We start from the raw sequence: 13493 nt of genomic DNA, 5'->3' as shown, positions 1-13493 counted from the left end.
AGGAATGAATTTACTCCATGGATGAATCCTCACAAGAGCGGTGGAGACCAAATGCATTTGGAGTCACTTACTCCAGCACTTGCTGACAGTTGCTGCCTGTATTTCTAATCATTCAGAAAGATCCCTGGCCCACTAATGTGACCACCTTACCATGTAGGTAAGGCCTAAACTTCAGTTCATCTGGGTCAGTCCACGTGGGCAATGATGGATGACCTGTGTTGGATTCTGCAGGCTGGTCTGTCGGTGCCTCTCTGTTCTCTTCGGGAAGTGAATTTGTGAAGGCTTCGTGATTAGATACCAAGTTACGTGCCTCCGAAATATCAAAGACAAATAAAAACCACAGCCCTTGGACTCCTTGGAGAGGAAGAAATCGGATGCTTTTTATGTATTAGGAGTCCCAGGCAGTTAAAGTCATTCCCATAGCAGATGTAAGGCCACCTTTATTATCTGGTGTTGGAAATATTGTGAATCTATCCCTAAGTTTAATGGCCCAGAGATCTGCACTTGTGTCAGGATTTCTGCTTTTGAGAGGGTCACTGGCCCAGTGGGAACAGCAAAGTCCTGGCCAATGGAAGACCTAGGTTTGGGGGGAGGGCTGGGTCTCTGGTATCAGAAAGATCACTTGACCTTCCTGTGCATGATTTGAAAACCATATAACCAGGGCCGGTGCAAGGAAGTTTCACGCCCTAGGCGAAACTTCCACCTTGCACCCCGCCCCCCCCCCCTGGCGCAGCTCCCCGCCCCCCCCTCCACCCTGAGGGGCCCCCCCCACAGCAGCTCTCCGCCCCAGGGAGCCGTGCGGCAGCTCCCCACCCCAGCTCACCTCTGCTCTGCCTCCTCCCCGAGCACGCCGCCCCCGCTCTAATTCTCCTCCCAGGCTTGCGGCGCCAAATAGCTGATTGACGCTGCAAACCTGGGAGGCGGGAGAAGTGGAGCAGCGACGGTGTGCTCGGGGAGGAATGCTGTAAAAAAAAATTGGGGGCACCGCTTTTTGGCGCCCCCAAATCTTGGCGCCCTAGGCAACCGCCTAGTTTGCCTTAATGGTAGCACCGGCCCTGAGTGTCTGAGTCGAACCTTCCTGGGTAAGCATGCAAGATGAAGAAACAGCTTTGACACCTGTGGCAGACTGGACTAATAGCAGATGGTGTTCTCCTACAGACACTCCAGTACATCTTGAATTTATCTTGCTGAGCTCTCCAAGGGGGATAATATGGAGCTGAGAGAATGCATGATGCTTCTGTACTGTCTAGTGAACCACACATCAAACTCTAGGATACTATATTGATGTAAGGATGTAAAGAGGCCATACATCTCCTCATTCCTTCCCTCCTCCCTGCCCCATTTTTCAGTAGCTTATAGGGCCTGACACTTCGACCCAATAGAAGAAAAGTACAACAACTTCATTTACAAATGAAAGCTTTATTTTCTTGGAGCAAACAAACATGAAATAAGGACAGAGACCAATGCAAAATGAAGAAATAAATGCACGACAGTTTGAAAATCCATCAGCCCTGCTTGTCAGTGCCAATATTCTGCTTCCGCTCACTCTCCTCCCTAACTCTGACCTGTATTACTGCGATGGTTGTTGCCCCTGAAAATAACTCACCCAGGCCAGAGAAGAAGGTTGCTGGAGACACTTGCAATATAGACCATCTCCTAAGCTCGGATTTGATGGCAGAGGAAACTAAACTATCTGAGCTGATACGAATCAATCTCTTATTTCATTCTCTAGGAAGGTGATTTGAGGCTCTTTGCTTTTAAGGCCAGTTGCAACATTTGCATAAGTAGTCGAAAATTAACCCTTCCGGGCAGGACATTCGGAAGGTGCGCCTGTTGGCACATATGTAGAACATGGCGTGGGCCTCGGGGACCGGGTAGATCCCATTGGCCTTATGGAGGCAAAACCTGCTGGTCGTGGAGTTGGTAGTTGTGGCAGGGATGGATGGTAGTGTAGTGAAGCTGAGGGTTGAGGATGAAACAGTTGGCGGTGATGTAGTGGAGCTGATGGTGGTTTCTGGAACAGGCGTCGTCTGAACCAGCCCTGCGGAGGCATTAGCAGAAGGAACAACGTTATCGGCATCTACTAGTCAGAAAGAAAAGGGAACGAAGGGAGACATTTTGTGGTCAATCCCTCGGAGGTTTTAGACAGCTTGGTGGTGGTTTAAATGGTTGTTAGGTGACACAGGGCTTTTTATTGTGAAATATGAACGAGCGATGATGTAAAGGTGCCGATAGCTAGATCAGTGGCTCTCTAGGGCAGAACAAACCAACAATAGGACAACCTTTTGATACGCAGCAGTTGTAGTGGACTTGGCATAAAGTCCACAAGGATTCTAACTCTGAATCGAATGCCATAGAAAGGCGATCTGGTAAATTACTCTTTGGTGCGATAAATATGGACTATGTTATGCTACACTATTTAGAGACTTTTGGGTAGAGACACCTGTAAAACTAAAGGTGACTTAATGTTGAAGCGTAAATACATGGTGGCTGGATAGATTATTGGTAGCACCCCAAAGTCTCCTAGGACCTTGCTCTGAAGAGTTTGCCCATGACATAGGGGAGGGAAACAAGGGAGGGGAATGGGATAAGTGAGGACAAATGTTACAGCAATGCAATGTGGCTATTTACTTTAGAGATGCACAAACCATGGGAGTATTTCTGGTTGATCTTTTTTATAGTGTATCTAAATAGGGTGGGGTTGAAAGTGGATTGGTTTATTGGGAGGATTGTATGAGAAATGAGTTTCCAAGAGGGATACAAATGTGTGACGGTGGTGGTCTGGCAGAGCAGAGAGAACAGGGCACATGGGGAATAACATGGAAACAGGCCTGGGGGGAGAAACAAATAATGCTATTACAAGAGGCGTGGCTTTAAACTAAATCAGCTTTGGGCTAATCAGCTACAAAGCTATGATGCTGGGGAGGGGTCTCTGATGTGTAATTTCCCAGCCTGCTTTTGGCAGGTTTGGTGGCTCAGCTCATGAGCGTTAGATGCAAACTCTTCCAATTCTCTATATTTCCCTAGTTACGTGGCTTTTTCCCCAGGCTTGCATGACTGAATTTTAGGAGGCATAACAACGTGGCCTAATGCAAAGATTTCAGACAACTTTCATCAGGGTGTTTTGTGTCCCAGGCTCCCCTCTTTAGGCTGGGCCCTGCAACACTCATGCAGCTCCAGCCTTTGCGCTCTAAACCAAAAGCTGGCCGTGGGCGTTTAAAAGAAAAATGGTGTATTACATAAATGTTTTTGCCATTAGGGCTTTCCCTGGAGACTCTGAGAGTGTTCAGAGGAGGCTGAGGCTGTGGTGCAAGTTTGCAATTCATTCTCTTTCCCTGCCCCCGAAAAATCTCTTGCCCAATAATAAAAAAATACATGTGTCAAGAAGATATTGCATTATCGGTATGGGGCAGACCCTTAACTCATGCTTTACCGCATCTCAGCTCTTTCTTCAGAGTTTGCAGAAGAGGGTACTTCCCCTGGCCGCAGAATGAGTCGCTGAAATCATCCAGATCGATGGTCCAGACCATGGCCCCTCCCAGACTTTTCTTCTTCAGATACTGAACCTGGGAGAGGAAAAATCTCCGAAACTGTGACATTGGGTGCTGGTGGGAGACGGAAGTTAAAACATCTCGCCTCTGTTAGAACTCCAGCAACTGCTACTCATCTAAGGAGCCTCTTGCAAGTCCAAAACAACCTGCCATGAGGTTGAGAGGTGGATGGGAGAAGGGGCAAGTGCATGCTAAAAGCTTGCCTATGCTTGAACCAATGAAGCTCCATGTAGGCAGGAATCCCGTTTGGGTTAAGGGTGCTCATGCCTGGGATGTTTACAGCCTTGTGCTGCTTCCTGCCTGGTCTGAAATCTCATATGACCTTAAGATTCTGTTGCCAGGGTGGAGCACATTGCAAGTCATGAAACTTCCCTGCCCCAGAATATTGTCTGGATCCTCTCTCCTACACTTTACACTCAAGGAAAAGATTGTGTGGGCTTGTGGGGGGCCTGTTTGCTGAATTCACCTGCTGATGGGCCAATGTTTCCGCTCACAGCGCACCACATAAGTCATCTTCTAGTCTCATCTTTTGCTGTGACTTCAAGCGAGTCACGTTCTCCTTCTGTAGGGTGACCAGATGTCCCGATTTTATAGGGACAGTCCCGATTTTGGGGTCTTTTTCTTATATAGGCTCCTATTACCCCCCATCTCCTGTCCTGATTTTTCACACTTGCTGTCTGGTCATCCTACCTTTCTGTGCCTTGATTTCCCCATCTGTAAAATGGGATAACACTAGGCTTCCCAGAAGGTAGGCAGGACTGGAGGCTTAACAGGTTAACTTTGGTGAAGTGCATTGAGATTCTCAGATGCACAGTCTAGGGACACACAAAGCATTGTCTGCCGATACGCACAATGATACAAAGTGGAGCCCATCTCTCTGGGCTACGGGAAGGTTCCGATAGCCCCCCTCCAGCCTTCCACAATGTGTGGCAAGAAGAATGCATAGGAACTGCTTACTTTGGTTTTAATGCTCTGCTGGTCGTCATACCCCACCCACTGGTTCTCCTTGAAGGAATACGGGACTTTCTGTTCCTCGATCCTTTTGGTGGTGCCACCTTTCTGGAAAGTACAGATCTGAAAAAAATACAGAAATGGAGAGATGGGAAGAAACCATTGAGATTGGCTGCCTCTCTGAATTAATTAATAATCTTACGAATATTAGCATGTTTGCCAATAGAAGGATCAAAGGGGCAGTTTCAAGGCACCATATTTAAATCACAGTAGACCCAGGAGCATTTAATGAGCCGCTTGCAGGAAAAGTGAATTCTTTCCTACCTCATAATAGGCCCAGAATCCTGCCTCTCGAGTGAAAGGGCCGAGTGATCCAGGCCCAAAGGCAGGGGCACCAACCCCTGTCTCGGAGGAAGAGAGGGTGAAAGACCGTCCATAGGTGGGGATTCCCATGATGATCTTCTCAGCTGGAGCACCCTTGTTCCTCCAGTACGTCACAGCATAGTCCTGTATGAGGGGATCAGACATGAAGTCTCTCCATGTAACAGGGGTGCTGGAACAGTTTTTGGAGTTTGCAACCAAACTGTGATACAGCCACTGAATCTCTGTTGTCTGGGGCTTGTGATGCAAGTTCTGATACTTGCACCAGGGGTAAGGATGATACATGCAGGTTTGTTGGAAATGTGACTTTTCAACCATTTCCTGCAGCTGAGCTCTAGTTATTTGTCAGAAGAAGGAGTCACCTACAAAGTTCTTTGACACTTACAGTGTTACTGTACACAGCAGATCCAGTGTCGGTTTTCCCTTTGTAGAGAGGACTGATGTGTCCTGTGATCTTTTCCCAGGAACCGTGGAAGTCATACGTCATGAGGTTAATGAAGTCTAAGGCCCTACAAAGGGAGAATAAGGAATCAAGATGACATTGATTTTCCCTCTGCAAGAGAAGTGTTGCAAAGCATCCTGGGTAATAGAATTTGGTCCTGTAGCTTGACTGTCCTCTGTAAAACTGTGTGGCGGGATAGACTCACTTTGAGATGTTCTCGACTTCATAGGCTCCATCGATGTTTTCCTTCCCAGCTGCCACAGCAGCAGTCAACAGCAGCCGCTCTTTCCCTGTCCTCTTGGCTTCCTCCTTGAATTCTTCAGCCATTTCCTGAGGGGGAATAATAGAAAGCCCCAAACAACCATCAATTATCCCCTTTTTAATTGTGCCTTCCATCTTTTTTTTCTTTCAAAAAAAGCAAATCTAAACTAAAGGAGAGACTGCACACACGTCTGACAAACACAGTTAGAGTAGGGTCCTGAGCATTCTAGTAGCTGTGGGTCATGCCAATTAGATCACATATTTGATCAATTTATTAACGTATTCAGGGCTGATGCTGTGAATGATTTGACTCTGGGAAGGCACAGGACTTGATGGTAGATTCCAGGAAGCAAATAATCAAAGTGGCTGATCAGTATCTTCTGACACTGAGGGCATTATGTGTCTGCTCATCTGGTGGGGATTCCTTGAGCCAGGCACCAGCAGGCTAGGAAGTCCAATCCCTGACCTTACCTGTATGCCCCTTGGATATACTCTTCCCCCACTCTTTGGAGATCTGAGCTAGAGATGAGCCCAAAGCTTGGATCCAAAAAACATGGTTCAGATGGTCGAACAGTCTGGTGACTTGATTCCGTCACTTGTTTGATCCTTTCAGATGTTAGCTGTCTCTACCTTAGAGAACGCCCCAGCTTTGACTTCGACTTTGCAGACTGTGTAGTGTTTGCAGGTGAAATATGAGGACAAAACACACGTCCTGCATCCTTATAATCTCTGCCTTGGCAATGGAAGGAGGGGGCTGTACTCCTAGGTCTTACTGTACCTGGACCAGAGCAGTGAAACGCTGTTTATCCTCAGGTGGGCTTCCCCTTGCACCTGGATATTCCCAGTCTAGGTCCAGACCATCAAATTCATACTTGCGCAGGAACTCAACCACAGAGAGGATGAATGTCCGCCGATTACCAGGCGTGGACACCATGCTGGAGAACCTAACATGGAAGTGACACGTTAACTACCCTGTCTGTGCTGCTAACCACCCGCTGCAGATTTGGGGGCTAGTTTACAGTTGCTGCGTCCAGAAGATAAACTCAGCAGCACAGAGGGCTACACAGGGCTGGTGCTACCATTAAGGCGAACTAGGCGGTTGCCTAGGGCGCCAAGATTTGGGGGCGCCAAAAAGCGGTGCCCCCAATTTTTTTTACAGCGTTCCTCCGGAGCGCGCGGTCACCGCTCCACTTCTCCTGCCTCCCAGGCTTGCAGTGCCAATCAGCTGTTTGGCGCCACAAGCCTGGGAGGGGAGGAGAATTACAGCAGGGGCGGCGTGCTCGGGGAGGAGGCGGAGCAGAGGTGAGCTGGGGTGGGGAGCTGCCGTGGGGGGGGGCGCCTCAGGGCAGGGGTGGGGGAGCTGCCGCAGGGCTGGGGGGGGGGGCGCAAGGTGGAAGTTTCGCCTAGGGCGCGAAACTTCCTTGCACCAGCCCTGGGGCTACATACAGCTGGGAGGAAAGGCCACTGGTCCTCGCAGGGTCATATTCAGCCCCAGTTCACTTTAAATTCCAGCCCACGTCACATCCAGAGCAGGAAGGAGACTCTGTCTGCAAAACACTATTCTGAATATTGTTTGCTTTGGAGATAGCTTTCAGGGAGAGCTTCAGGTTTAAAGCTTGACAAATGAATATAAAAAAATCTAAGTTGCTAAGCACTGATGAGATGAATTGTTGTCAATACCAAAGACTTCACAGCTGCTAGTAACTCTATTGCTGTCAAAGAGCATGAGAGATTTGGAAACTTCCCAAAATGTTGCCACACAAATCTCAGTACCAAACACAGTATTTGAGCTTCTGCCTTCCAAGACCACCTCTTCATGACAAAAAGCCCAGAATGAAAATTCTGGGGCAACCTCCTCAGTGACAAATTTTAGTCAAAAAAGGGCGTAATGACCCACAAGCGAGATCTTGTTCTTAAACCAGTGTCAAGCTGGAGTGACTCCACTAACTCCAGGTTGTACTGAACATTGATGTGGGCATCACGAGGCGGTGTACAGCTGATACTGATTGTCTTTGGAGACTGAGTTCTGAAATATAATACTAATGGGCTGGGCACTAGTCTAGGAGTGAGGAAACCCAGATTCAGTTCCTGCTCTGTCACAGACTGGGTGCGCCTTGGGAAAGTCATGTAGTGTCCGTCTCGGTTCCCCATCTGTACAATGGGGAAAAACAGCCGTGCCCTACCTTCCAGAGGTGTTGAGGCTAACTACGGGTGTGTTATGAGGCACTCAGATACTATGGCAATGGCGGTCGTATAAGTGCCTAATGTAGGTAGATAGAATGCACAATCACCTTCCTACATGCTACTGTTCTGACTCTCCTGGACATCACAGGATTTTGAGGTTGAGCATAATCCACTCCCCCCTGCCTCACGCTTTTCATGCAGAAAACAAACATCCTCTCATCTTACTTTTCAGAGCCAAAATTCCAACCACCAACGGCCAAGAGGGTCTTCAGCCCAGGATTCCTGGGTGGGAGAAAAGGTGGCATTTAAAGCAGCTGGAAAAGCTCACTTTCATTGTGTCCCTCACACTTGGACTTGCAAGTGTTCTCCGATCTTAATAAACACAGCCATAATCTGGATCAGGGGTCGGCAACCTTTCAGAAGTGGCGTGCCGAGTCTTCATTTATTCACTCTGATTTAAGGTTTCGTGTGCCAGTCATACATTTTAACGTTTTTAGAAGGTCTCTTTCTATGTGTATAATATATAACTAATCTACTGTTGTATGTAAAGTAAATAAGGTTTTTAAAATGTTTAAGGAGCTTCATTTAAAATTAAATTAAAAGGCAGAGCCCCCCCCCGCCCCCCCCCGGACCGGCGGCCAGGACCCAGGCAGTGTGAGTGCCACTGAAAATCAGCTTGTGTGCCGCCTTCAGCACGCGTGCCATAGGTTGCCTACCCCTGATCTGGATGCTTAATCTGGGGGAAAGCTTCCATACTTCTGCAATGTAAACGCCCTCAAACCTTCCTATAGATAAACGGGAGGAAGGAGAAGTTGGGACCTCCTTGAAGTTTAAGGAACTGTCCCCAGATTATGCTGAGATAGTGAATGGTGGGGTTTCCCCCCCTCTAGTTTAGCTCGTGCCCCAACGCTTGATAATACATTCTATTTTGCTATAACCCTACTGAAAACCCGTTCGTGTACATTCTGTGTCTGAGTGGATCTTTCAGAGAAGAATCCCTCTCAGATGCAAGAAGTTGGGCTTTTTAACACTTATGGTGATGTCAACATGAGTCTTCGAACTGTCACATCCACTCTTCTCATGGAGAGGATAGGTTAAACTCTAAAGTCCTTGGGCCAGGGACTGACTTGGTCTTGTACACTGCTGAGCACATGATAAATAATGATTCCAAAGGAGTTTTCTCCCTCGGTGAAGCTAGAAACAGCCTTAGCTTAAATCCCAGGTCTGCCTCCTCCTTCAGGATAAACCCAGAGGCCCCATTCCCTAGGGGTGAGACCCCAGCGCTGGGAGATAGGCCCCTCTCCCCTTTGACTCACTTGCTTTTGAGTCCGTTGAAAGTCTTGTAAAGCTGCTCATCGTTCCCCTCCACAGTGGTGATCCGGTTGTTGTCCATGCCAGCAAAGGCATAAATGAGATGAGTGCATAGGTTGGGGTCAATGTCCTCAGGAAGGAAGCGCCCCTGGGCTGGTCTGTACTGGGACCAGTTGGTAAAGTAACAGACCAGTTTGCAAGCAGAGCCTGTGGAAATAGGAGAGAGATGTCAAGGTGCGATGAGGACTGAGGCAAGGAATCAAAATGCGATGCACCCCTTCAGTTGGCTGATAGCATGGGGCCTCACAGACTCTCTCGATTTCATTGTACAGTATTCAGGCTCTTGAGTCCATGTGGGCCATAACCGTGCTCCTTTTAGCATGGTTCCCCAAACCCAGAAGGACTTGGAATGCCCTTCCAATTCCTTTCCTGTCTCTGGGGAATGGGAATGGTCGTGCTTTGGTACTGACGTGACGAAAGCTTTTGAGAATAGGTGGGTTGCACACCTGGGTGTAGAAATGGCCATGCTAGGCCTCACTGCTGTTTTGCTTTGTACTTTGTCCCACAGCGGTGGCCTGTGGCTGCCCCACTGAGAATTGTAGTACAGCAGTGATACAGGGCTTTGAACATCTAAACCATGCTCCAGAAGTGGGTCTGTTACGCCCGATCTTTGAATGGAGACAGGACAAGAGTCAGCTAAGTAGGAACAACCTCCGTTGCCTCTGTTCTCAAAGTGAATGTGTCCCACAGCCTATGGGCCACTTGTGCTCATATGGGACAGTATGGGAGGGCAGCTGTTTGTTTGCCACTGCTCTGCAAGCAGCATTGCATCTGAACGCAGCTAAGTTACACACATGCAGGCTGTGGATGGGCTCACAGAGCTTTCATACAGGTAACTGACTCGAGCTTATTAGTAGCATCTAAACCCCACTGAAGTTAATGAAACTTCAAGAGGCTTTGGATCAGGCTCACAGAGACCACTTCAAAAATTAACCCTCTGAACAAGGAAACGGCTTACTGAATCCCAGCTAAACACTGGACCTTATTCTGTTATCCAAAGGGATTTCTTTTCTACTACCCATGAGTCTTTTAAGAAATGGATGGTCATGGAAAAGGTGACTTACTGCATTGGAGAAACAGCAAGACAGCTAAACCTACAGCAAAATAAAAACAGAAGAGAAGATTGTTATTTAAAAATCCCTCCCCCAGGCCTAGAATATCATAGAATATCAGGGTTGGAAGGGATCTCAGGAGGTCATCTAGTCCAACCCCCTGCTCAAAGCAGGACCAATCCCCAACTAAATCATCCCAGCCAGGGCTTTGTCAAGCCTGACCTTAAAAACCTCTAAGGAAGGAGATTCCACCACCTCCCTAGGTAACCCATTCCAGTGCTTCACCACCCTCCTAGTGAAATAGTGTTTCCTAATATCCAACCTGAACCTCCCCCACTGCAACTTGAGACCATTGCTCCTTGTTCTGTCATCTGCCACCACTGAGAACAGTCTAGATCCAGCCATGCAGAAATGCAGAAATTCTCCTACTAGAAATAAGTTTAAAGTCCATTGCATAACTAATGACCACACATATTCTTGTGGACCCATTATTACTGAGACCACTGTGACTATCGAACGTATGCCACTGCCCCTCTGTTCTGCTTCCTAGTTCCCCACCTGGGGAAGGGGTTGTGTCTTGCCTTACTTGTTATCATGGGACCTTGGCTCCTGACTGGGGTACTTAAGCGCTACTGCAATACAAATAAAGTCAAAACCAGAGAGAACCACATGCTGCAAAGTCAGTTCCAAAGACAAAGTCGCTCTCAGTCTCCAGTCTCGGCACGTGGCAGTAAAGACTGTTGCATGTTATAGCTGAGCAGAGCTTAGGTTCTGCTCAAGAATCTTACCCAGGAGAACTATCTTGAAAAGTAAATTAACTAATGTGCAGGGAGAGGTGGATTAAGAGCACAGAACTGAGAGCTAGGAACTCCTGAGTTCTAATGCTAGCTCTAACCATTGGCCTCTACGGCCTTCAGAAAGTCCCTTAAAGTTTTCCCAGCTGCAAGATGGAGGATAATACTACGTTGCCTTATTGGGTGATACTGTTCCTCTTTTCCACCAACACCACTGAAGTTAAGCATCCCAGCATTGGTTAACCCAAGAAATGTTGGGTTTCAGTTTAGACAGCTGCAACTTTTCTCTAACCCTCTTTTTAGTAGTTGGCGTTTTGCAGGATGCAATTGGCCTAACCCAATGTCTTCCATTATCCACGTCATGGGTGAAGAATACATTATACAGTCTCACATCCAAATCCCATAAAACTCAACAGTCCTGTTCAGTAACATCCCACATAAATTCATCTCCAGTTGCAAACTTACCAACCCAAACGAACGCCCGGCCCATGGTGGCTGCAGATGGTCTGGGCTGGGTTCTGTAGACCTGGGTTGTGCCTCTGGCTGCAGATTGATGCTCAGCATTGGCCTGGGCTCAATCTTTCTCTTTATATCTGATCACACCCATGCAGGACAGCTGTGTTGAACTGAGAGGAGTGCATGCCGCCAGTCTGTGCAGTTAAAGGATTTCGCCACATGCAGGATTTTTGCTCAATCTCCTAAATTTTCAAGGGCAGGTTTTGCAATTGCACTGGTGATCACAGAATCACAAGATTCTGAGTATCTGAAGTCATTTCTTGAGGCACATGTTCTGTTTGACTAATTATACTTTTAATTCACTGATCCTTGGCAGGAGCCCTGCTGTAGTTAAGAGCAGCCTGTAAAGAACTGCAGAATATGGTGCACAACAAAAAGAAGTTGGTTAGCCCTATAACACCCAGAAATGATGCTACATAATCTTGCGTGCTACCTACTGGCATGTTATCTAGTAATTATTTGCATACATACAGACATCTCTCTTGTACAGAGCACTCCTGTAACACTAGTAGATGATGTGGCTTTTAACGAGTTCCTACAGTACATTCTCTGAGGGAACTCACCCTTGTGTCGGATAAAGACAAAATGATCAGTGCCCCTCGGCTCCCTGCAATTAAGTCAAGCGCTCCCAAAATATTGGAAACCATGTAAAGACTTGGCTAAAAACCAGGACCTATTGATCCCATAGCTCTTTTCATAAAGGGGGATAGGAGTCTGCCACCGTGTTCCAAGCTGAAATGTGTAGCGCTATGGGCCAGCTGCTGCCGTTCACCCCAGAGGTGGCTGCATTTCAGTGGTGGGCTGGGCACCCTTAGTTCTAGCATGTATGCTCCCACCTGTAAAATGACACCATGAGGTCATCTATTTATTGAGCCTCAGTCACTCCCAGATCAAACGTGCTCAGTTTACAAGTGAAAAGATACTTTTACTGACTGCGGGGGTCACAAACTCACTCTTGCATCTAGAAATCCGGCCGGGTTCCTGCTGTCTGACATCACAGGGAATAAGGATTCCGCAGGCGGAACTTAGCTGACCATTCTGTTGAATGATGCACAAAACAGAATAAAATCCGGATCGCCCTCCCGTGGCTGCAACAGTTCTGTGGGAGGAGAGACCAAACACCTGTCAGTAAGGCCAGCAGATGTGACTTTTAAGACCCACAAGGAGCAGCTATGGGTTAAGACAGTGGCCTTTTCAGTCACTTTCCTGTTATTACACTAGTGATTCTGCTAAAGGCAGGTCTGTAACCAGCTTGTGAAAGAAAATAAAGCCCTAAAACCAGTCTGGAAAGTGGAAATCTTTGCTCAAAGGCAAGAAACCAGTTGACTTTATATGAGGCTGGAGACCTTGTCACTGGATGCATCAAATAACCCTTTATGCACCGTTATAGCACCAGGAATGTATACGAACCTAGGAAAAAACCCAGTCAATGGAGAACAGTGATTTGGATTGTCTTGGATATAACTAAGCAATGAGTGTCTTGCAGCCTGCCAGGGGAAAAGAGAACTTAATTTTTGATGAAAGCAAAGTATCAGATTTATCTATGGCCTCCTTTATTGTAGAATCTGAGCATCTGTGATTTTTCTTCCTTGATATTGGTTCATAGCAAACCAAAGCACCAGGGACTACTGCCATGTGATCTGCCTGCCTGGACTCAAGGGCAGAAGCCTCTGTAGGCTCTGGACTGTAGCTTCAGTATAAATCCATATCCACAAGATGTTCGCTTTTCCTTGGATTTTGAATTTGCAGGAAAATTTGCATAAATTCAGAACTCACTGAGAACCCACAGGTCTGTGACTTCGACATTCATAACTCAAAAATCATTATAGATGAGCCATAAAACATAGCTCCTGACCACACATGGTCATTAAGTATTCTAGTGCTCTTTCCACCAGACTGAGTACTAACTCCAATGTCTTGACCTAACTCCAGTTCTGGTGCCTTCCATTTTGCCTTCCTAAACTTCCTCTGCAGGTTCAGTGGGAGACAG

General features: G+C 47.3%; 1 protein-coding gene across 1 annotated transcript; it reads right to left on the bottom strand.

The window, feature by feature from the left end:
• Positions 1-1464: 1464 nt before the first annotated feature.
• Positions 1465-11571, bottom strand: LOC112118381 (chitotriosidase-1-like). Its single transcript, XM_024216662.2, has 11 exons — positions 11453-11571; positions 10206-10235; positions 9087-9288; positions 7996-8052; positions 6365-6530; positions 5531-5655; positions 5269-5392; positions 4827-5009; positions 4509-4625; positions 3434-3566; positions 1465-2041 (listed from the first exon to the last, which is right to left on the bottom strand). Exons 1-11 carry the CDS (start codon positions 11475-11477, stop codon positions 1758-1760), a joined length of 1446 nt encoding a protein of 481 aa, XP_024072430.2. The 5' UTR covers positions 11478-11571; the 3' UTR covers positions 1465-1757.
• Positions 11572-13493: the final 1922 nt, after the last annotated feature.

The sequence above is a fragment of the Terrapene carolina genome, unplaced genomic scaffold (genome assembly GCF_002925995.2).
Source record: "Terrapene carolina triunguis isolate 2854851 unplaced genomic scaffold, T_m_triunguis-2.0 Scaffold199, whole genome shotgun sequence".
NCBI lineage: Eukaryota > Metazoa > Chordata > Testudines > Emydidae > Terrapene > Terrapene triunguis.
Note: the sequence above shows the minus strand (reverse complement) of the source record. Positions and strands in the feature narration are given on the sequence as shown.

Coding starts and splice junctions, on each gene's coding strand:
- LOC112118381 (XM_024216662.2), bottom strand. CDS start 11,477: ATGGGCCGGGCGTTCGTTTGGGTTG. Junction 3,567..4,508: donor AGCAGAGCATTAAAACCAAA/GTAAGCAGTTCC, acceptor TTCCTCTCCCAG/GTTCAGTATCTGAAGAAGAA. Junction 2,042..3,433: donor GAAGAAAGAGCTGAGATGCG/GTAAAGCATGAG, acceptor ATGCCTCCGCAG/GGCTGGTTCAGACGACGCCT.